Raw genomic sequence first — 21,511 nt, forward strand, 5'->3', positions numbered from 1 at the left:
ATATATATGTATGTGTGTGGTGTGTGTGTACATATAGATATATATATATATATATATATATATATATAGATATATATATATATATATATATATATATACATTCTTAAATACGGTTACCATCCATCCCGTTGTCAGCGGGACACTCACAGGTTGGGCTTTTTCATCCCGTTGCCCACACTGCCAGGCAATGGGACTTTAAAGTCTCGTTTTTCAGTGTAGCTGAATTGCCGTGGAAAAGCCGAAAATACTTCCGGTTATTCCACGGCAATATGGCTACGTCACCAACCCGGACCTGCATTTAGAGGTATTCCCTGTTAGGTCCACGTGGTGTAATTCAAGCAGCAATTGTCTGCAAGTATGGAAGGGGGCGTGGATTCACGTTGGAAGAGCCCTACAAAGGTCGCAGCTGTAGAGCAGTTTTGTATGAATGCTCTACAGCTGCTAATAACTTCAGAATTGGAAAGCATTGACATAAGTCAGCAAGGAAGCCAGCCAGCTAGCCAAGAAGCCAGCAAGGGAGCCTACTAGCTAGCCAGCAAGGAAGCCAGCCAAGAAGCAAGCAAGGAAACCAGCAAGGGAGCCTGCTAGCCAGCCAGCCAAGAAGCCAGCAAGGGAGCCTGCTAGTCAGCCAGCAAGGGAGCCTGCTAGCCAGCGAGCCAAGAAACCAGCAAGGGAGCCTGCTAGCCAGTGAGCCAAGAAACCAGCAAGGCAGCCTGCTAGCCAGTGAGCCAAGAAACCAGCAAGGCAGCCTGCTAGACAGTCAGCCAAGAAGCCAGAAAGGGAGCCTGCTAGACAGCCAGCCAAGAAGACAGCAAGGGAACCTGCTAGCTAGCCCAGCCACTCAGCAGACAGAGAGCCAGTCATCCAGCTAGCCATTCCAGCAGGAAGGAAGCCAGCTAGTCCAGCAAAGACTGTGACAGTGGTAAGTACGTAGTATTTTGTGGCTTTAGTTATTTAAATTGGGAATATCGTGCTTTAAGTTTTTAATGTTTAGAGGTGAGTGGGGGTGCACTACAGTATTTAAATTTGTACAGTGATTATTTTGAGACTTTCAAGTAGTAGTTTTAAATGGGAATATTGTGCTTTATTTAAGGTTTTAATGTTTAGAGGTAGATGGAGGTGCAGTACGCATTATTTAAATCTGTGCAGTGGTTATTTTGAGATTTTCAAGTAGTAGATTTTAAAGATATAACACCTGTGTGTATGTATATGTAATTGTGATTGTTGTTGGGGGTATGATTGTGAAGCATTACTTTTTAAAGGCTGAACCGTGTGTATAGAAGTTTTGTTTATTTCTGGTGGGAGGCAGTCAAATATAAATGAAGTGTGATGTACTTCTATTGCCATAGCTTTTTCAGGGTACTTTCTGTTTGCAGATAGAAAATGTTTGAGCATAGTTTGCCCTTTTTTGTGTGGAAATGTGTGCAATTAATGCTGTTTTCAGGAAGTTAGGATATACTGTTAGGTAATTTTTCCTGTTTTTGCAAGTCAATGTGCATGTGGTACAGGTCTACCTTTTGAGGGGGGATGTTAATAGTTAACGTAGTAATGGTTAAGGTGTTTACCTTACAAACACAAGGTGCAAGGTTTGAATCTCACTTGGGGTAATTGGCTACACTTAAAATGGCTCACAAGGGCAGTTAGTCTAGTATGAATCTGTGAACCTGTGCATTTATTATTCTAGTAGGTACATGTTGCCAACATGCTGAAGCTGTTTCAAGATTGTTTTCATTTATAGTTGTAAATGTGTGCATTTTATTTTTATGCTGCCTTTAATATGGTTAAAATGCCCTGCTTTGCTTGTAATGTGTGAATATGGGGATGCTGATTTTGCTCTGGCCTGTTTATTGCATCACTGTGCTGGGTAAATTACTATTAATTGCTATGTTTTGGGGTAAAAGGTGTCCATGGAGTCTGCGGTACATTGTAGTTTATTTTAGCTGCTCTTGCAAGAAGTATTCTTAATAAATCTTTACGGACTTTTTCCTTTTTTTTTTTTTTGTGGATGCATGCTCAGAAGTTAATGCAGTGGTTTGAGTTTTCAGTATGCTGTAATGTCACAATGTTGTACCCATAACTGTAATACTGCAGCTCTAACACCTCTGGTAATGTTGTGGTGGAGGTGTGGCCAGTGTCATATTGGTCACACCCTGTGTCTTACTGGCCACACTCCCATGTCCCACTTTGGCCTTGTTAAAATGTGGCAACTCTTTTCTTAACATATACACACACATGCAGACATATTTGTACGTGCACGTATACATAAACCTCCTTGCAAAGTTTTTAAATTATATTTTATTTATTAATAAAAGTCTGTGCCAACAAATAGCTCCTTTGTTACAGACATCTGCCATTTTCCTGAAGGCAGAAACACCATCTGATAGGCGAGACTATCTTTATGGTAAAGTGGCACACTGGGGTGTCTGTAACACGATAGTGTATCCTCTCCTCATGTCTTGTTTAGGCTTATAGTTCCAGTGTAATTTTTAAAACTTAATGTGCTGGCATTAGAGTTACAAACTCAAGCCTTGTATTTGTTCATAGGTAAGTATTAGGCTAGCAGTCCTTGTGGGCCATTTTAATGCTAGTTAATTTCCCTTTCAAATGTGAGAATCAAACCTTGTAACTGTGAAGCAAACACCTTAACCATTATATCAATTCCCAACCCAAAACAACTTTTTCATAGGTGATACAAGGTATACAAGGTTGATTTTCATGGCTAACATAATTATGTATACCTTAAATCTATGAAAAAATCATGTTACCATCAAAACTATAATTTCAGTAGGAGAAAAAGACTTCTAAATGCACTGAAGGAAGATAAAATCATATGATAATGGTGAAGATGGGGCAATGCGGTACATTCTACAATGGCTTCAGCACTGGGTCAGATCTTAAAAACTGGCAGTTAATGTAAAGAAATGAAAGACATTACACGTAGAATTTATGAGCCTTTAATTTTTTTTTTTTTTTTTGCTGTGTAGAGAACATCTGTCAATCACAAAAGGACGTGGTCCTGTGGGAAGGCGGCAATTAAAGTTTTGCTAAAAAATCACTTCCAAATGACAAGTAGTAATATATTAATTTACACATTTCCACTCACTTCAAAATAAAGACTTTTGCATAAAGATTTATTAAGTATGTGCAAAGCAGCATATGATTTTTTAAAATTGTGTATTCCAAGAAAGGCAACAATGTGAGAGAGAAAAGGGAAGCTTAGGAAACTTGAGATGACCTCCTTTAAGGAGAGGAAGAACAGAATCAACATAACTGAGACCTTTAGATATCTGTAAGTACTAAATAAAACACAATGGAATAAATGTTTCAGACTGAAGGACAGAAATCATTAAAATTCAGTTGACAAAAGAAAGATAACTGGTGATCACATTATCACAAAAACTGGGACATGTTCTCTAGAATCAAACAGCAAATGTATAAAGACCACCAAGTTCAGCAGATGGTCTCACAACAAAATGGAACAGGGCTAAGTAAAATTAAGCTCAGGAAAGAAAGCAGCATAACCTTCCCATCATGATAAACAAACATCACAGGAGTACACAAACACAACAATGGGGCAGTAAAGCTACAATACTATAACCTACTGTGAGCAAGTCACTTAAACAGACACTCTTCCCAGGCTGCCCTATAAAGGAACAGTTGTGTCCAGTGAGATTACCCAGTTAACAAATAAATTTAAAAAAATCATATCCCCTGAACTCTGCACCTGTATAGACTTGCATGCATCAGATCAGAATACAGGGGTAAGCCAATCACCCGGCTGCTCTCAGTAGGAAAAAAATGTGAGCAACCTTTGTACAGTGATTCGCTGATTTTTTTTTGAACTGTGTGATTAACCATGGAATGACATCAGGCAATTTGATATCAACCAGGCAATTAAGACTTCTCAGTGTTGCAAGATGATAAACATTACCTATTTTTATAATGCACAGACAAACTTAATTCTAAAATGAATCTTGCTGCTGTAGAGATGAAATGTATTAGATGCTATCATGATGGGGAAAAACAACAAAAAAAAAAAACCCCACAGAATACCTATGCTATTACCGTGGTGGACTAGCAATTGAAATAAGCTTATCATACTCAGTTGAATCTGAGAAAGACCAGTTCCTTTACCCACTTAATAAATAAATAAATTAATAAAATATAAACACTATACACAGTAACAACACATGAAATGATCAGTAATTTCAGCCAAATTATACAACTGCTAAGATTTGCTACACTTTAAGCAGTGCAGTTTTACATACAAAAGTTTGAAGCACCTGACTACAATTTACAAAACACAGTGTCCTAGCAGACGACTTGCAAATCTAGGGAGGATAATGGGCGAGGCATCCAGGTTTCATCAAACTATTCTCATTTCATAGACGGAGGGTTTTAACAGAGATCTGGGTGCTTTCCTGTCATTGACAAATGTCAAGTGATGGAGGATACTAAGTGATCTGTACCTAGGAGATAACATAACCTCTATTAAACATTATAAAGAAGGGTGTGTGCACATATCATGCTATCTTATACAACTTCCAAGAGCCAATATTAACTTTCAAGAGGCAACTAACGGAAAGAACAGAGGTAACCCCATGGTTTATGTATGAGTGCCTATGTGAGTGACCATCTGAAATCATCTTTCAGGCAGGGTTTGATTGCTATATCAATTTTCAACAATAAGGAACAACCCGAGGAGGTGAAGTTTGCTTTGAAAAAGACCTTGCTGCGGTGGCAATCAAGCCTAAAGATGAAGGCTGGTTGGCTCAACAGGATAAATAAACAAAGGCAGGGGCATAAAAACCCTATAGTGGCAAACTGTATCAGGTGTGCAGCAATTTTAGCAGAATAAGAATATAGTATAAAGTGCAACCATAGCACCATACATTACAATGTTCAGAGTGACGGGTAACTTAGAAAATATGACTTTTCCTAAAAATACATCTGTCTTGTAAGTATAGAGTCATAAAAGCATATTCTTCTGTCTAAATGTATTCACATAAATATACAGAAAAGAAGAAAGCTTGCAGCTGCTCACATGAAATACAGTACTTTAAAAAAGGCACTGATTTGGAAAACTATCAATTTCCAAGAAAAGTAGCACACAGGCAAAGAGCAAACTGTCTCTCGGTTGGCATTATTTTCTTTCCTGTGTTGCAATTCTGTAGGAGTCATCCTCTAAGAGACTGCCTGTTGCTAAACGAGGTCCTGTTTCAATCTTGCCAGCTGGCACTGAAATAGCCTTCAGACACAGCCATAGTCCCAGTCAGTCCACAGAACTGCATATCTCGATTATCTTCTGGTTAAAGTCTTCTGGCTGATCTGCATATACGTAATGACCTGCACCACGGATAGCCTATAAAAACAGGTACAGGAACACTATTATCAAGTATATAAAACAGTAACAACAACACCGTATAAGTACAAGGTTAGATTAGAATATTTTTGTACATTTATTTATAATAAAGCAGTAATTTGTCCTATTTGTCAAAACTGTCATATCCACTGTACATGCTGAATGTCACTTCACTGAAATAATTGCTGCACTGCCACAAAAATAAACTAAGCAATCATTCATTTAAAGCTAAATAAACTATTACCATTTTTAGAGAGCAAAAATGAACTTGAGGGACAGACATCAAAAAACGCTTTAAAGATGCATTTCCAATCTCTCATGGACTCAGATAAATCAATTATATTTCCTACACTCACCAAAATGGACAAAGCACAATATTTGTGTCTCTTTTAAGACACTACTAGAACATTGTGAAACTACTGCTTCATGCATGCAGGGAAGGATAAAGTCCTGATTACAGCCCAGACAATCCAAATCTAAATACTGGCTTGAATGCAGTATGAGCTAAGTGGGGAAGATGACAGTAAGTGTGGCCAATGCTGGTTTACACATCCTGGGGGGAAGAAGGAGGGATAGTACAATCTGCCGATCAGCTACCAGCAAATGGAAGCTTGCAGGAAATGTAAATACATAAGGTACAGGAATGAGAGTTTGATTCTACCAAGCCAATGAAGCTAGTCCTCATTACTGTACATGTAAATATGAATACCGATGGATAAGGCATAGCAGGCCACTGTAGTGATACAAATGCCCACATCAGACACCCAGAAGCAGGATTAGGGTAATCAGAAAGTCCACATATCCTGCACTGATAAATGCATAAACAACCTTCATCACTGCCCCTCCTGTAGCTCTTGTCTCTGGAATGGAGTTACCCAGCAGATTGGAACGGGGCAAAAGACCAATTAGAGGGCACCTGATGGTCAGCATGGAAAGACAACATTTAAAAACAGTTCAAATCCCGAATGAGCTACTTACTCAAAGTGGATTCATGTCAATCGATGTACTAGCCTTCGAGTGAATGTCAGCACTTCACACAAAGCTTGCTGAAACCACTTTCAGGGATCTTTGCAGAAAGGCTTTTTGTAAAGAAGCAACCCCCCCTTCCTGCACCTTGTATATTGGGGATACCCCTCAGATTAAAATATACCTTCTTTGTAGCTGAAGACCGGAAAAAAGTGAATGTTTCACTGCAGCACAAAGCTACCTTCACAGTAATGGCAAAAAAGTTAAATTTTAAAGATTACTTGACTGAATGACATACTACCACTCAAGGCCACTGAAGGCTCCTTTCTCTAAAACTTTAGCTTGGTCATGGCTGACTGCTGGCTACTCCAAGTCCTTAAAGAAAAGGTGGACCTCAACAAACAAGTTTCTACAATGGGAATATTATACAGAAGTTTGTCATACTTTCTTAATGACAAAAATTGTTAATATAGCCTAGAACCCCCTGAGCTGAGATCATATAGGGGCTAAATGGGCTCTTGGCATGCACATGGCTACAACAATTGTTTACTATTATTTTATTAACTTGTTTTACTGGCAATTCAACAAAACACAAGTGCCTCTATTCATGGGTATGCAGAAAGCATAATTAGGCAAAGTGTGCAAGTAGAGACTAAAGTGGTCAAATCAAGGGATATAGGATGTTTGCTCATTTTACTTTATTTAAATGTTTAACTGTCTAGCAGTATGTAGAGTTAAAACAGAAAAGTTAATATTCAATATAGTACACAAACATAATGAAAAAATGAAAGAAGCTAAACAGAGTCTTCAAAGAATTCACTATTAAAAATAATTACAAGGTGGTAGCATAAAGATTTAGCTTAGGATTCAGGGACATCTTCCTAAAAGCATAGTATCTAAAGAACTTTGGGTCTCCAAAGGAATCACTATTAAAAAAAAATATTACAAGGTGGCATTATAAATACCAGAACTTGGGATTCAGTTACACTGTCCTAAAAGAAAGGTACCTAACTAACTTCCTAAATAGAGTTTAGTCTCGCTTACCTAAAATCAGGGAAAGGGGTTAATTCTACACAACTGGGTCCAACACTCACTCACCACATGTTTCAAGCCATGTTTTGGGAACAGCCAACAGCCCATCACCTAATGACCCGAGTGAAAGAACTGCGTGCAAAGAACCATCAGTCAGACATTTCACACCTGGTTTGGGGAACTGTTAGAAGTCACTCAATAGATGACCTAAGTGAGAGAATAGTAACACTGGGCACCAACAGCTATTTTAACCAGATGAGATCTAGCTTGTGCACACCTCGATAAATGAATAGCAGAATATTAAACATGGACCTAAACACAAATAGAAGCCAATGCAGAATCCGCAACACAGGCAGAATATGACAGAAATCAACAATGACCGTCCATTTCAAACTTGCTAGACTAGTTACCACAGGTGGCTCCAAACTGGCATTCAGGCGTCTCTCCAAAACTCAAGCTCCTCTCCTGAATACTGTAAAGCACCACTCAGACCATAACACTCCAGATTATTTGCTAAGGGGGGGCCATCTAAGCCTACTATATCCTGGACCATGGAATTAAACCCAAGGAGGTGACACCGCTGAAGAAGGACCCCTGCTCGCCTCAAGGAGAGCAATGATCTCTGTCAGGAGGACGTACATTTTGGCAGTTTGGCGGGGGAAGGAAGGTGGGTTGCTGAAGTGGGCAGACATGGATAATGAAGATTCAATGTTATAGAAACTACATAACTGTCATATTTTACATTATCTAGTCTGTCCACTTCCAAAAGTTGATAAAATCCCCAGCTGTATGACCTGAGTAGCATCATTACAGGATACCACAGAGTATGGAGGCCCCAAAGGAAGATCTAGATCTAGAAATGACATCTAACTTTTAGTGTCTTGCAAATGTATGTAGTGAAGTCCATGTTGCTGCAGTGCATATATTATTCAGTGAAGTATTCTTAAAGACAGACAATGGAAGTGACCATTGACTTAGAAGAATGACCTTTGGTTTCAGCAGAAGGGATGTGTTTAAGATTTACATGAATGAGATATAGTCTGGCAGCCATATGAACAAAGTAATTTAGGACAACTGTTGGCCCAGTTTGCCATGTGCAGAAGATAGAAACTCCTGATCATTTTTCTTGTGCAGTTTGCTTCTTTGTAAGTAGAATCTAAGTTATATATGAATGTTGAGGCTATGCACTATATATTTTTCTGTATAGAATACTGAGGAGAGAATACTGGAAGATTGTTAGAATGGTTAACACTGGTTTAGGGTGCTATTTTAGGCATGAAGGAAGGCTGGTATGCAAGTAGACCCTAATTTTGTAGAAAAACAGGTAAGGACTACATATAAAGCCAGTACAGCTGAGGCAATGGCAACCAGGAAGATAGTTTTCCATGAAAGAATTTTAAGATTAGCTGAAATAGCTGGTGCACAGACAGGGTGAATATGTTTTTTTCTAGGATGAAATTAAGGTCCCATGGAGAAACAGGGATCTTGACAGTGGGCTGAAAAAAGGTTCCTTTAAAAAAAAGGCCTTACAACCCTTTTGCAATGTCAGGAAACCAAAGTTAATTCCTTGATGAAAATTGGATAGTGTTGTCAGGTGAACTTTGATGGAAAAGAAACTAGATCCTGTACTGAGCAAGGAGCACAAAAGCAACAAAATTACTGAACTTGGATTTGAGAAGGGCCCTAATCCTCACTGAATCACCAAGAGATAGAACTTTCCTAGTGGAATGTTAGTGATGCTGAGATGTTCTGGACTACCCTTGCAGGGTCGAATGGATCCCCGGCTGTCAAGGGAATTGGAGAAACCATGTTGTTTACGGAATAGCTTGAATGTCCAGGTGAGGCTTACTGGAGGGATGGGACAGGAGATCTGTTAACAGATCAAAAAGCAGGGGAAAACAAATTTGTCAGGGCTAGACTGCCAAGATGTTCATCAGTGCTCTCCTTTTTGGAAGCCATGAGGATTACTTTAACTCTACACTACTGCTCCATTTGTAGGAATCTTATGATCAGTGGTAAGGGTGGAAAAGCATGCAGAAGCCCCGACAGCCATTGATGGACCACAGCTTTGCTGGGAATTTCTCCCTGTAGAAGGATTAGGGAAAAGAAGTTGCTGCATTAGGTGTCAGAAAGGGATGGAAAAAGATTGAAGCAAGGCTTCCTCAACTAATGGAATATCTTCCTTGCTACCTCTGAGTTGAGGGACCACTTGCAAGGTATCAGCATACTTCTGCTCACCCTGACCACTAGGTAATTGGCTCAGCCAGGGATGTGCACTGCTGTAAGAAAGTGTTGTAAATTGATCACTCATTTTCAAATTCTCATGGCTTCTTGACAAAGAGGGGATGACTTGGTGCCCCCCCCCTGTTTGTTGATGTACTAGACTACTGACATGTATGTATAAGTATGACACCTTGGGAAGGTGGTCTTGAAATGCATGCAATGCTACAAGGAACTGCCCTCATCTCCAGTGCACTGATGTACAGATTGTCATCCTGTTCAGCCCATATTCCTTGGGGAATATGCCCTAAACAATGCCCACCTACCACAGGGCAGATGCATCCATACTAACAGTGACTGATGGAAGAAGGGAAACAAAGGCGCATCCTATGGTAAGCTTCTGAAGTTGTAGCCACCTCTGAAGGTGAGCTCTGCAATCACAGGATAGGCATACTGTTTGATCCACATGACCTTCAAGATAGTAACACTACTCCAAAGTTCCACTGTTGTGCTCTCATATTGTAAACACATTGTGAACAAGACTGACTGATGCTGCATTAAGTCCCAGAACCTTAAGGATGAGAAAAGCAGGAAGAACAGGCAAATTCATAACCATCTATACTGCGTCCAGATGGCAGTCTATAAAGAACACACACTGTGATGGCTCCCAGCTGTGACTGGGCTGTCTTGATTTATATTCCCAAGGACAAGAAAAGTCATAGTAAATAGCTTCTTGCCTTTGCTAGTGACTCTTGATGTAGAAGCAAGGAACCAGTCTTCCAGGTACTGGAATATACAGATTACTCAGAATATCATATGAACTGCTACCACTGCCATGCACATTGCAAACATTCTGGAGTTTGTGATAAGACCAAACTGCAGGGCTCTGTACTGATAATGACTGGTTCCCAGACAGAACTGCAGAAATGTCCTGGAGGTCTTGACAATTTTGATGTATAGATAAGAATCTTAGAGATTTACTGAGCACATCCAATCTCCCTCCTGCAGACAAAGAACAATGGACTGCACTTTGACCTTTGGAAATTAGTTCTCTTGATATAAATATTTAGACCACAGATATCTATTATTAGTCTGATGTCACTTGTCTTTCTGGGTACTACAAAGAATTTTGAGTAAACCTTGGACCATGTCTGGTACATGGGACCTCCTAAATGTCTTTTTAAAAAAGGCTGTTGACCTCTATCCGGGTTGTCTCTTTCTGATGGAGTGTGATGTTTGGGAAAGGTGGAAATAGCATGGGTATTTCCTGAAGGAATGGTATAGCCTCCAGTTATGACTTCCTTGACTAATTTTTCCTGCATGATGAATAGAAACAGTGATTATTCCTGACGAAATCAGAGGAATTTGATTCTTCATCTGCCTCCAGAGTGGCGTAGTGAGGCAAGGTCTCGGACGTTTTATGGCTGCTTCATGGGTAAAGGGCCATGAAACCCCTGGTTTTGCAGACCACCTCTGCCATTTGAGCAGTGTCCATTGAAAAGCCCTCAGGAAACAAGGGAACGCCTATGTGAAAACTCAAAGTTTGCCATTGGGATTTCTTGTACCATAAATTATTAGCCTTTTTTGTTCCACTCAAAGGACTTCTGTATGGCCAAAATTCTGACCCTAACTGCAAAAACAGTCTTGACCTCCTGTTCATGTTTGAACAAGTTTTCATTCCCTTGGGGACTGAAAAGATAGGACCAATCAAAGGAGGCACTGGTGAACAATGCTTTAATGTTCTCCACAAACTCACACAACCTGAGCCAGGCATGGTATCACATGCCTGCCCTTGCTAACCTGGCTGCTCCATCAGCAGCACTGTGCAACAACCTCATGGATAAGACTGAAATATTTAGCATAGCTGTTACATGTGACCATCTGTTTATGACAACTTAGGGTAACTGGTCTTTGCAGCAAGTCTAATGACTACACTGCTAATTCCCTCTCTCTGGAAGTGGGTTATATGTGTCATGTAATTAATAGCCTGAATGGCAAAAGTGCATCAAGTGAAGGAGCACTTCCCATGCTGTCCATTGGACTGCTCAGCTTTCATCAACGGGCTCCTTTTTGGTATCGGTTGAAACTGTCTGCAAGAGGTCCCTTACACCAGTATGTATGCTCTGTCCCTAGAAGGCTGAAAAATTGTATCTGGCTTTCTAGTAATGGACTTTGACATATCCAGTTCCTGGCATATCCTACGCATGATCAAATCATTCATTCAGTCCTCAGGGGCACCACCCAAGATGTAAAAAGGGCAGTTAGAAAGACCTTGTACAGAATCGCCTTTTCAGTGAAAGGGAGGATTCAATGTTCCAAGATCACCTCTGCTTCATCAATTCTAGTATTTCCCAGAACTTGATGTTTTCAGGGGGCAGATGTGGAAAGCCTTCGCCTTCCGTCAAGATCTAGTGTCAGTGACTGCGCATCTTGAGGGTGGAGGAGAGGTTAGCAATACATCTGTTGTATCTAACCTAGTAGGTACAGTCATGATCTTCTCCAGAAATTCAAAGGTAGGTGTCGTGCTTGTTGGCACTGACCATATTTGTATCAAGCTTGATGCCAAAGGTGTCAACACCAAAGGCACTGGTCACCTCAAACCTAGTCTGGACACAGAGGTTAAATGCCAAAGACTCAGAGATTGAGTCTGGTCACAAAGACATTGGGTCCAACAAGGCACCAAGCCCTTGATTCTAAGTACCCAGTATCACAGACAAGGCTGGTAAGACTAGTGGAGTTGGAGTTGTAAGAAGCAAGGAGTTCTCTTGTCACCAAGGCAGACTGTGCTGAGCTGACCCTTATCTCTGAATTTCCCAGGGCTGAAACAAAGCACGTGGAAGGAGCATGAAAGTTCAAAGTAGTGGGCACTTCCCTGTCTGCCCTAGAGATACAGGAGATTAGCAGGATGCTCATATCAATCTGGGCCTAGATTTAAGCCTGCATTATGCAATCTCAGTCAATATGGAAAGAGACTCCTGACAGAATGGGTAGGATTCTAAACATATTGATAGCTCCTTCTCAGAGGAAAAGCTACCCACTCCTTTTGTACAGGAAGTATCAAAAATAGTCACTTCTAGCTGAGATGCCTCTGAAGGAAAATGTTGAGCAATGGCTTTCACAGCTATTCTGGGTTGCTTAGGAGAACATGGCTGTGCTCTTGCAGTGAGTTTAATCCAGCTTCCTTTTCTCTTTTCTTTGTTGTCCCCCTCAGGCTATTTAGTCTCTTTGGATTGGAAGCAAGCCTTTCAAAAATGAGCTTTTTCTCCTTTCCTGGAAAGTTCTGCTGTTAAAGAACTTACAAATATCAAAAGCCACAGAAAAGTACACCAGCCCCAGGTAAACAGTGCACAAATCATGCTAGTCCTGGAGTGGAATCTTGTGACCACAGCACCCACACTTTTTAAATTTCAAGGCTTTTATCCATAGTGAATGTCACTAATCACCCGTACTATATTAAAAAAGCAACACAAAAATTGTATAACAAATGAACACTTGAGTCTTTAACAAGCAGCTAAACACAGATTTAATGTTAGCTAACTGTAAAAAAAAAAGCAAAACAAGCAAGGGGTTGGTTCTAGCCCTGCAACCAGGTATGGGAAGGTCTGATAGAAGTTTTTATTTATTTTTTTTAACCTACAGATAAAATATGGAAAGGGGTTGAAGAAAACCTAATCTTAGTTGATGACATACACATTTAAAAGGATTAAACACATCTTTCTTCCTTGAGCTCCAGAGGTTGGCATCTGAATGCAGTGGTGGGAGACAGGATCTGGAGTGTCAGGGGGAGGAGGAGGATGAGTTTTTGAGAGAAGCCTTTATGCCAGTTTGGAATCACCTGCAATCACCAGTCCAGCAGTTTGAAGTGGATGGTCTGGATAATGTAAGATTCTACAGGATCCAGTAACTACATTAGATGCAAAATTTAGGACTCTTTGCAAATGGTCATGGTCCATGACAGACAGACCCTAGTAAACAGTACTTCCATAGTCCAGGCATAATGCAAATGGCCAACTCTTCCAAGAGAATCAGGTATTTGAGATTGGTGATATTCTTCAAATGGAAGTAATAGGACTTCATTACCACACTGACACCTGGTTATTAAGTACCAAACCCAAGATTTTAACCTTAGAGAGAACCAGTGATTATTCCTGATGAAAACAAAAAAGGGCTAAATCTGCAAAGGGCAAACAGCAGTATGTACTAACATAGCTACTAAATTTGTAGAATTAACCATACTTAGAGAGTTAATCAACTAGTTAAGGAAGAACTCAAAACAACCTTCTAATCTGGTAAAATCAGATATCTGATTTAAGGAAACATCATATACACAGCAGTGATACCAAAACCAAATGGCTTTGCATAACCATGCTTAGTGTGAATTGTGAATAAAAAAACTGACTAAAATAGACTCTCATGGCACCTCCACACTCAACAGGGTATCTCTCAAAGGAATATACTTCCTGGTATCACCTTCATGAAACAGCATGTCCAAAGAAAATTGTGTGATATTTCACATTCCTCAGTGTCAAAAGTCACCAAAAGATCAAGTAATACCAAGACAGAATATGACCTTTGATTCCTCGCCATAGAAAATTACTCATTTCCCTAACACGGATCATGTCATTACTATGTCTAGACTGAAAGTCTGACTTGGTATAGACACAGAAGGTCATGAGATGACAAACAGAAATAAAAATATTTTTATCACAGAAAAAAAAAAGAACAGGTGGAAATTATTCATTCTATATGAATCTAAAGTGACCATTTAAAGAACGGAGTTAATAAATGTAACTTTCTCTGATCTCAATGAGGCCCAAATAACCTTTAGAATGATCAAACCGGGGACTCCAGCAATGATTTAAGGCTGGGCCTCGGTACAGTCAATGATATGCTGAGCAAACGTACAAGTCAACAGCATACATAAAAAAAAATCAGTCCCAGAAGAAAAACAGGATTAATGTGGGGACGCCTGGAATGCACAGTGGATGCATTAGAGAAGGAGCCCATGACTGCGAATACCTTATCCGCAAACTGCTAACTCCTCTCATTTAGCAGAAGATAATTCTGTACAAATGAGTAAACCATCTGGCCTGACAGACAGTATGATTCTTTAGTAATAAGGTGATTAAATCTACATATATTCAACAAGACAAAGTATTTCACTGAAGATTGGTTTGGCAGTTCATTTTGAGGATTACGGAGCTGTTTCTTGTGGTCCAGTGGTGCAAGGTTTGATCTCCTAAGCCTCCACTGCCTAACTGTGCAACTCTAAGCAAGTGACTTAACCAGACACTGCTCCCAGGCTGAATGTGAAAAAGGTCGATGGGAGATCAATGCTCTACCCCGGAAAACAAATACAAAGAAAATAAAATATATAAAAAATGTTGTCATACTTAAGTAAACATTAACAATGATTTGTACTGATAAATGTTTGCTGAGTTGTTGAATCAAGACGTGCTTAAGACAACTAATCATAAGCAATGAAGCTGGATATGCTTAAGTAATTTTAGATCAAGGAGGTGAATGGCCATGGTACAAGACTGAGTAATAAGAACATGTTTGTTGCAATGATTCTGTCATTCATTTATTAAATTTATTAGTTTAAATATATCTAAGAAAATATTCACTCATAAGGGAAATCCATAAGGAGCAGAATATTGCACCAACTGTGCCACTGCTTTAAGATCAATCAATTAAAAATCTCAATGTATTACCCTCAGATGGATGAACTGGTACAGCATTTCAAATAAACATCAAAGTCCATGCTGAAAAAAAGTTATTAAGGAAGAAGGTAAATTCCGGGACCCATAGGCATAACTGGGGTGAGGAAATCAGAAGGTACCATTTAGGTGGTAGTGTATTCCTGGCATTCAGATATGAATGCTGATATTGCATTTGCGGTCAGGAGTGAAGTGTTACATTGGCAGAGGTTGCATCGCCATTCATTCCTGAATGCTGGTATTGCACTATTTCTCTACTGGAATCTACCATGTGTGGCATTTATAATGTAGCAACTAGAACAAGTCACTTTTAACACTTCTAGCAAGTGGCAAATGACTTACTATAGTTTAAAAAAACTTTTTTATTATTCCTCTACTCAGAGAAGACTTTTTTGTCCTCAATTTTGAGATCATGGAGATTGCAGAGGGGACGCCAGAAAACCTAGCTAAAGTTCTACTGAGACCAGTTAATACCACGTCATTACAGAAAGTGCTGCAAGCCTCAATTTTTGAGTTATTGTATAGCATGCATCCTCAAAGTCTGTTCGATATTGTCAGAGAAACTTAGGAAGGACAAAGAACCTAATTTAAAAGGTATCAAAAACACTTTGCCTTGCTTTTTGAATCGTGTAGTGCTACAGCTAATCAGAACTTTCCTGTGGTAATCTGCAGCCCATGCATCATGTGGATGGGAGATCGTAGGTTTACCCCGGGGGTCATCTCTGTGTCACTACTAGACAGAGGCATAGTAAACTAAACCCTAAAAGGGTGTAGTATTCTCATCCTAAGGGGTGGTGTAAGCCACATACACTCTGGCTAGGCTTATAAATGCCCTAGGTCAGATAGCCTAGTACGAACCTATGAACCTATGAACAAGCACCCCTTTATTCATTCTTATGCATATGCATTCAAAGTTACACTGCCACACCTCTCCTACCTGTCCATTCTTTTACAGAATGTTCCTAATGTAGCCTCTTATTTTTTCCTGTCCCTCCTTAATCAAGGATGAGCCCCATATGTCTCAGCCTCTTAGTGCCAGAATTCTGGATGAAGTGAAACAAAAATGGGAGACAAAGATCCAAGACCAGGAACAGATTTTAAATAGTGCTCTTATAAACTTAAAAAGTTGCTAGAAAGTACAGTTGGGTCAAATCTTACCATAACGATAGACGCCCTCCTCTTATCTGTTGCAATATTCCTTACAATAAGGATCACTTATCAAGGGCAGTCCGATGTCCGGCCAGTATACCAAAGACTTTAGGTTGCTAAGGGTACACTGTATGCCACATGTACAGCACAGGTCATAAAGGTGACATCTGAATGTACCATCCTCAGAACTGAGAGTCACAGCAGGAACACCAGTCCAAGGATTACAGAGGTAACAGGCACAACCAGAAGGTAAAAGAACCAGGGGGAGGAGGGAGGGAGTGAATACTGCAACATTGAAGGGAAGGATATCTACCATTACAGTAAGATTTTACACAACTGTACTATGTCCTTCCATTTCACTGTTGCAGTATTCCTTACAATAGGGAGAGTGCAAATGCTCATGAAGGAGAGAGGGAGGAGGAAGGACCAGCAGAGTTGTCTTTGAACCCATGAGGAATGGCCCTAGCAAAACCAGCTCTAGCGCTGGATATCATATCCATATCCAGCTTATATTGCTTGGTAAAAGTATGCACAGAAGTCCAGGTAGCTGCCTCAAGAAGAGAGTTAGTATCTAACCCCTTGAAGAAAGCACCAGAAGAAGCCACAATCCTAGAAGAATGAGCCTTAACAGAAGAAGGAAGGTTCTTGCCATGAAAAGAACAAAAAGAAATGGCTTTAGAAATCCAAGAAGAAATAATTTGCTTGAAAACAGCCTATACCAAAGATCTAGGATGAAAGGAAACAAAAAGCTGACTAGATATGTGAAAAGCTTTGGTCTTATCCAAATAAAATATGAATTGTCTATGGGCATCCAAACTGTGCAAAACCTTCTCACAAGCAGACGGAGAAGGGAAAAAAAAGTTGGCAAATGAATAGACTCATTAACAGACAACTCATTCACCACTTTGGACATAAAAGGATTAGTATGAAGGGATATCCTGGCCTTATGGAAAACTGAAAAAGGAGGAACAGCTATAAGGGCTTGAAGCTCATACACCCATCTAGTGTACACCTTACAACCTCTTAGAGCAAGAAATCTGGACAACACCATAAATAAGCTGGATAAAGGCCAAAAAATAGGGACAATTTTTAAATATTGCTCTTAGAAACTTAGCAAGTTGATAGAATAACAGGTTTTGCTTTAGCAGGATATTTCTGAAGGGTATAAAGTTTGAAACTCAAATGTCTGTCATTATTTTCTAACTTCAGTCTTTAATGATTTGTCACTAATTTGCCAGAAAACCATAATTTTATGATAAATGGACCAAAAATATGATTCCAAAATCCAGACATTCTGTGAAAATCTGTACAGGTGAGGAGGTTTGAGGGACAACAAAAGAACAGTATTCCAAGAACAATGCTGCAAAGAAGCTGAAGCCACAGGCTCAAAAGGAGCCAGAGTCATCTTCTCCAAAACAAAATTAAGGTCCAGGAAGCAGGCACAGGCTTCTTGGGAGGCCTAAGATGAAGGATGCATTTAAGAAATTGTTTAGCCTCAGACCTACAGGCTAAAGGGGGTGTTAGAGGCAGGCAAGCAGAAATAGCTGACAAGTGGGTCTTAACAGAAGAATATGCCAACCCAGCATTGAGCAATTCGCACAGATAAGAGAGAACCAAATGAATATCCACAGAAAGTTGGGATCCATGTTACGAGAAAGACACCAAACAAAAATTTCTTCCATTTGGATAAGTAGGATTTCCTAGTAGTGGGTTTCCTGGCCTACTGAAGAACCCTAAGCACACCCTCAGAAAAAAAGGTGTCTATGTGGAATCAAAATCCTATCACCTAAAGTGCCAGCTGAAAATTGGACAGGTGGGGATAGATGAGAGATCCCTTGTCTTGTGTGGGTAGGTCTACCCTGTGAGGCAACTTGTGATGACTGCCTTTGGCTAAATGCAGAAGAAAAGGGAACCAATGCTGTCCAGGCAAAAAAGGAGTCACCAGCAAGAGATTGGGAGCATCCTGTTTTATCTTGAACAGGACTTTTGGAAAGAGAGGAACAGGAGGGAAGGCATAAAGAAACATCTCCTTCCAGGGGGAAAAAAAAGAGAGGGTGTCCACCTTCCAAACCAGAGGACATGGAGCTCTGGCACAAAAAACAGGAAGTCTGTTCAGAGGGGAGGCAAAAAGATCTACTAGAGGAGTATTCCACTGGTGGACAATGTCCAGAAACACATCCTTGTGAAGCACCCACTAATGAGATTGTGATACGGACCTCCTCAGACAGTCTGCCACAATGTTCTGACCCAACGAAATGTAAACTACCTGAAGAGTCACTTGATACTGGATAGCTAGTTCCCACACTTGAAGCCTGTGCAGGAGATAAGATCTTGCCCCCCCCCCCCTGCTTGTTGACATACTTCATAACTGTAGTATTGTCTGTCAGTACTTTGATGGGCCCCGGAATGAAAAGAGGATAAAATGTTTGAAGAGCCAACAGAAGAGCTTTCAACACTTTGACATTGATATGGACTTTCTTTTGTTGAAGCTATCACAGACTCTGCACTTTTAGAGAGCAGAAAGAAGCCACCCCATCCCATACCTGAAGTGTCTGTGAACAGCTCCTGAGAGGGCAATGGGGGTTAGAGAGGAAGCCCTGGATTGAGTGATAACTGCTGAATCTACCACAGAATTTCCAGCTTGATGTTCGGAAAAAGACGGATCATAAAATCTAGAGAGTGAGAGTGCTGAAGCCAAACTGACTTTAGAAACCACTGATGTTTTCTCATGTGGAGTTTGGCTAGAAGGAGCATAGGAATTCTGGAGGCCATGAAACCCAGAGCTCTTAGAAATTCCCTGGTTGCAACTGATGCCAGAGGAAGAAGGGACTGAAAGAAGGCAATGAGAGTTAAGGTCTTGGGAGGAGGCAATGATGACAGCAATGGAACAGTCTGGATCCTGCTCCAAAAATGATCCTGTGAAGGAGTCAGGAAGGACTTTTGGAAATTTATAGTGAACCACAGACTTTGCAGGACAGAAATGGCAAAAAGAAGATGCTACAGTACAATCTGTGGAGAGGATGCCTGAAAAAGTAGATTGTCTAAATAGGGAAAGACCTGTAAATTCCTTTAGCTTACAAAAAGCAATCACAGGACCTAAGGCATTTAGTGAATACCCTTGGGGCAGTAGAGAGGACAAAGGGTAAAGCAGAGAACTAAAAATGCCAGGAAGCAACTGAGAAACGTAAAGCTTCCTGAAAGGGGAATGAAGAGGGATATAAAGACAAGCATGCTTCAGGTCCAGAAAAACTAGAAAAGCCTGAGGAAACAGCAGAGGAAACAAGTTATGAAGGGTCAACATCCAAAAGAAAGGAACCTTCAGAAAGGTGTTTAAGTGAGAGATCCAGAATGGGTCTCCAAGTGCCTTCTTTCCTAGGGACCAAGAACATTCTGGAATAAAAACCTCTTCCTTCTTTGAAAAACTGGAACTTCCTGAATAGTTCCCTCAGTCAAGAGACCCTGAAGCATCTCTGGAAAAAGGCTAATTGTTCCTGAGGGGGCTGAGGAATGTCCATGAAAGGGGGAAGAGATTTCCAGACCATGTAGTACCCTTGGGGAAAGATGGAAAGAACCCAGGAATCCTCAGTAATCTTTAGCCAAACAGGAAGAGGTATGGAAAGATGAAGAGAAAGAGCAATGTGGCTGAGAGGTACAGAACAGTCAGGCAGCACCTATTTTTTCAGGAAAAGGAGATTTCTGCATAGTAGTAGTCTGGGTAGTTTTAGCAGGAGGAGGCTGTTTTCCACCCCTTTTTATCTTTGGGAGGAGGGCGAGACTGCCTACGAACACAGGACAGCTTATTAAGGTAATTCCTTTGGAATTTAGGCAAAGGAGAAAAGTACAGTTGTGTACCTACCATAAATGTAGATGTTCGAGAGTATTCACTGTTGCAGTCATTACACTTGGGTTATCCTGCTGGCAGGCGACCCGCAGTCGGCCTGAATTCCAAAGTCCTGGTCCGGCGTCGGTTGCTGTCGCCTCTTCCCTGACGTCAGTGCACCAGGTGTATATAAGATGCAGCCAACGCCATTTTCTTCAGTTTTTCTTGCCACAGATGTCAGGTGCCCCCAAAAGGGTAGGCTAAAAACATTGCTTACAAAAAGCATACACTAAAATAAACAATACCTTCATCTACAAGCAAATACACCACATAGGTTGTATAGAATACAGAAGTACAGATAAGCCCCAGCAAAGAAAAGGGGGATGGTGTGTGGGTAACCTGGACTGCAACAGTGAATACACTCGAACATCTACATTTATGGTAGGTACACAACTGTACTATGTTCATCGTGTTTCACTGTTGCAGTCATTACACTTGGGTTGAATCCCAAAGCTAAGGTTGGGCGGCTGGGTGTAAATAGAATTAGGAGTGGTTATGAGGCCCTGCAGAACTGCAGTGGCAAAGCCTGCTCTGGATTTAGAGTAAATAGGTAAGTTGTAGTGCTTGGTAAAAGTGTGCACTGAACTCCAAGTTGCAGCCGCCAAAATTTCCTTGGTTGGTACTCCTCTGAGAAAGGCTGCTGATGTGGCTGCTGCCCTGGTCGAATGTGGCCTAATGTCCTTAGGCACTGATTTGCCATGCTGTGCATAGCAGAAACAAATGCAGTGTCCTATCCATTTTTGAAATAGTCTGCTTTGAGATAGCCTTTCCTTGTGATCCTGCAGCATATGCCACTAAAAGTTGCTCAGTCTTTCTGAAAGCTTTAGTTTTGTCCAAGTAGAAGCATAGCTGCCTGTGTATGTCCAAAGAATGCAGAAGTCTCTCCCCTTTATTCTGGGGATATGGATAAAAAGTAGGCAAATTAATGGTTTGATTAAGAGCCACACTGGGCCCATCTCATTTGCTCACTCAACTGAGTGCATTGAGATCATATTCTGATATCAGGCGCTCCTACTGTGTACAAAGAGAGCATCTGGGAAACAGAAAAAAAAATTAAGCTTGTTTCCTGCCTTTCCTGTTAAGTGGTATAGACTATTTGTAGGCTTCTGAGCCTCCAAGCCCTTCTGTGTTGGAGGGAAGCCTTCTAGTTTAGTTTTTTTTCTTATAACTAGCCAGTTTTCT

The 21,511-nt window shown here is 40.5% G+C and overlaps 1 protein-coding gene across 1 annotated transcript in view; it reads right to left on the reverse strand.

Moving 5' to 3' along the window:
* Positions 1–1,693: 1,693 nt before the first annotated feature.
* The window catches only part of ABHD5 (abhydrolase domain containing 5, lysophosphatidic acid acyltransferase), a 774,004-nt gene continuing 754,186 nt past the window's right edge, over positions 1,694–21,511 (reverse strand). The window contains exon 7 of the mRNA XM_044064943.1: positions 1,694–5,362. Within this exon, the coding sequence (XP_043920878.1) occupies positions 5,273–5,362 (90 nt within the window). The 3' untranslated portion in view covers positions 1,694–5,272. The remainder of the gene's footprint in view (positions 5,363–21,511) is intronic.

Source organism: Protopterus annectens, chromosome 3.part0, assembly GCF_019279795.1.
Source record: "Protopterus annectens isolate FY-2018-M chromosome 3.part0, PAN1.0, whole genome shotgun sequence".
Lineage (NCBI taxonomy): Eukaryota > Metazoa > Chordata > Ceratodontiformes > Protopteridae > Protopterus > Protopterus annectens.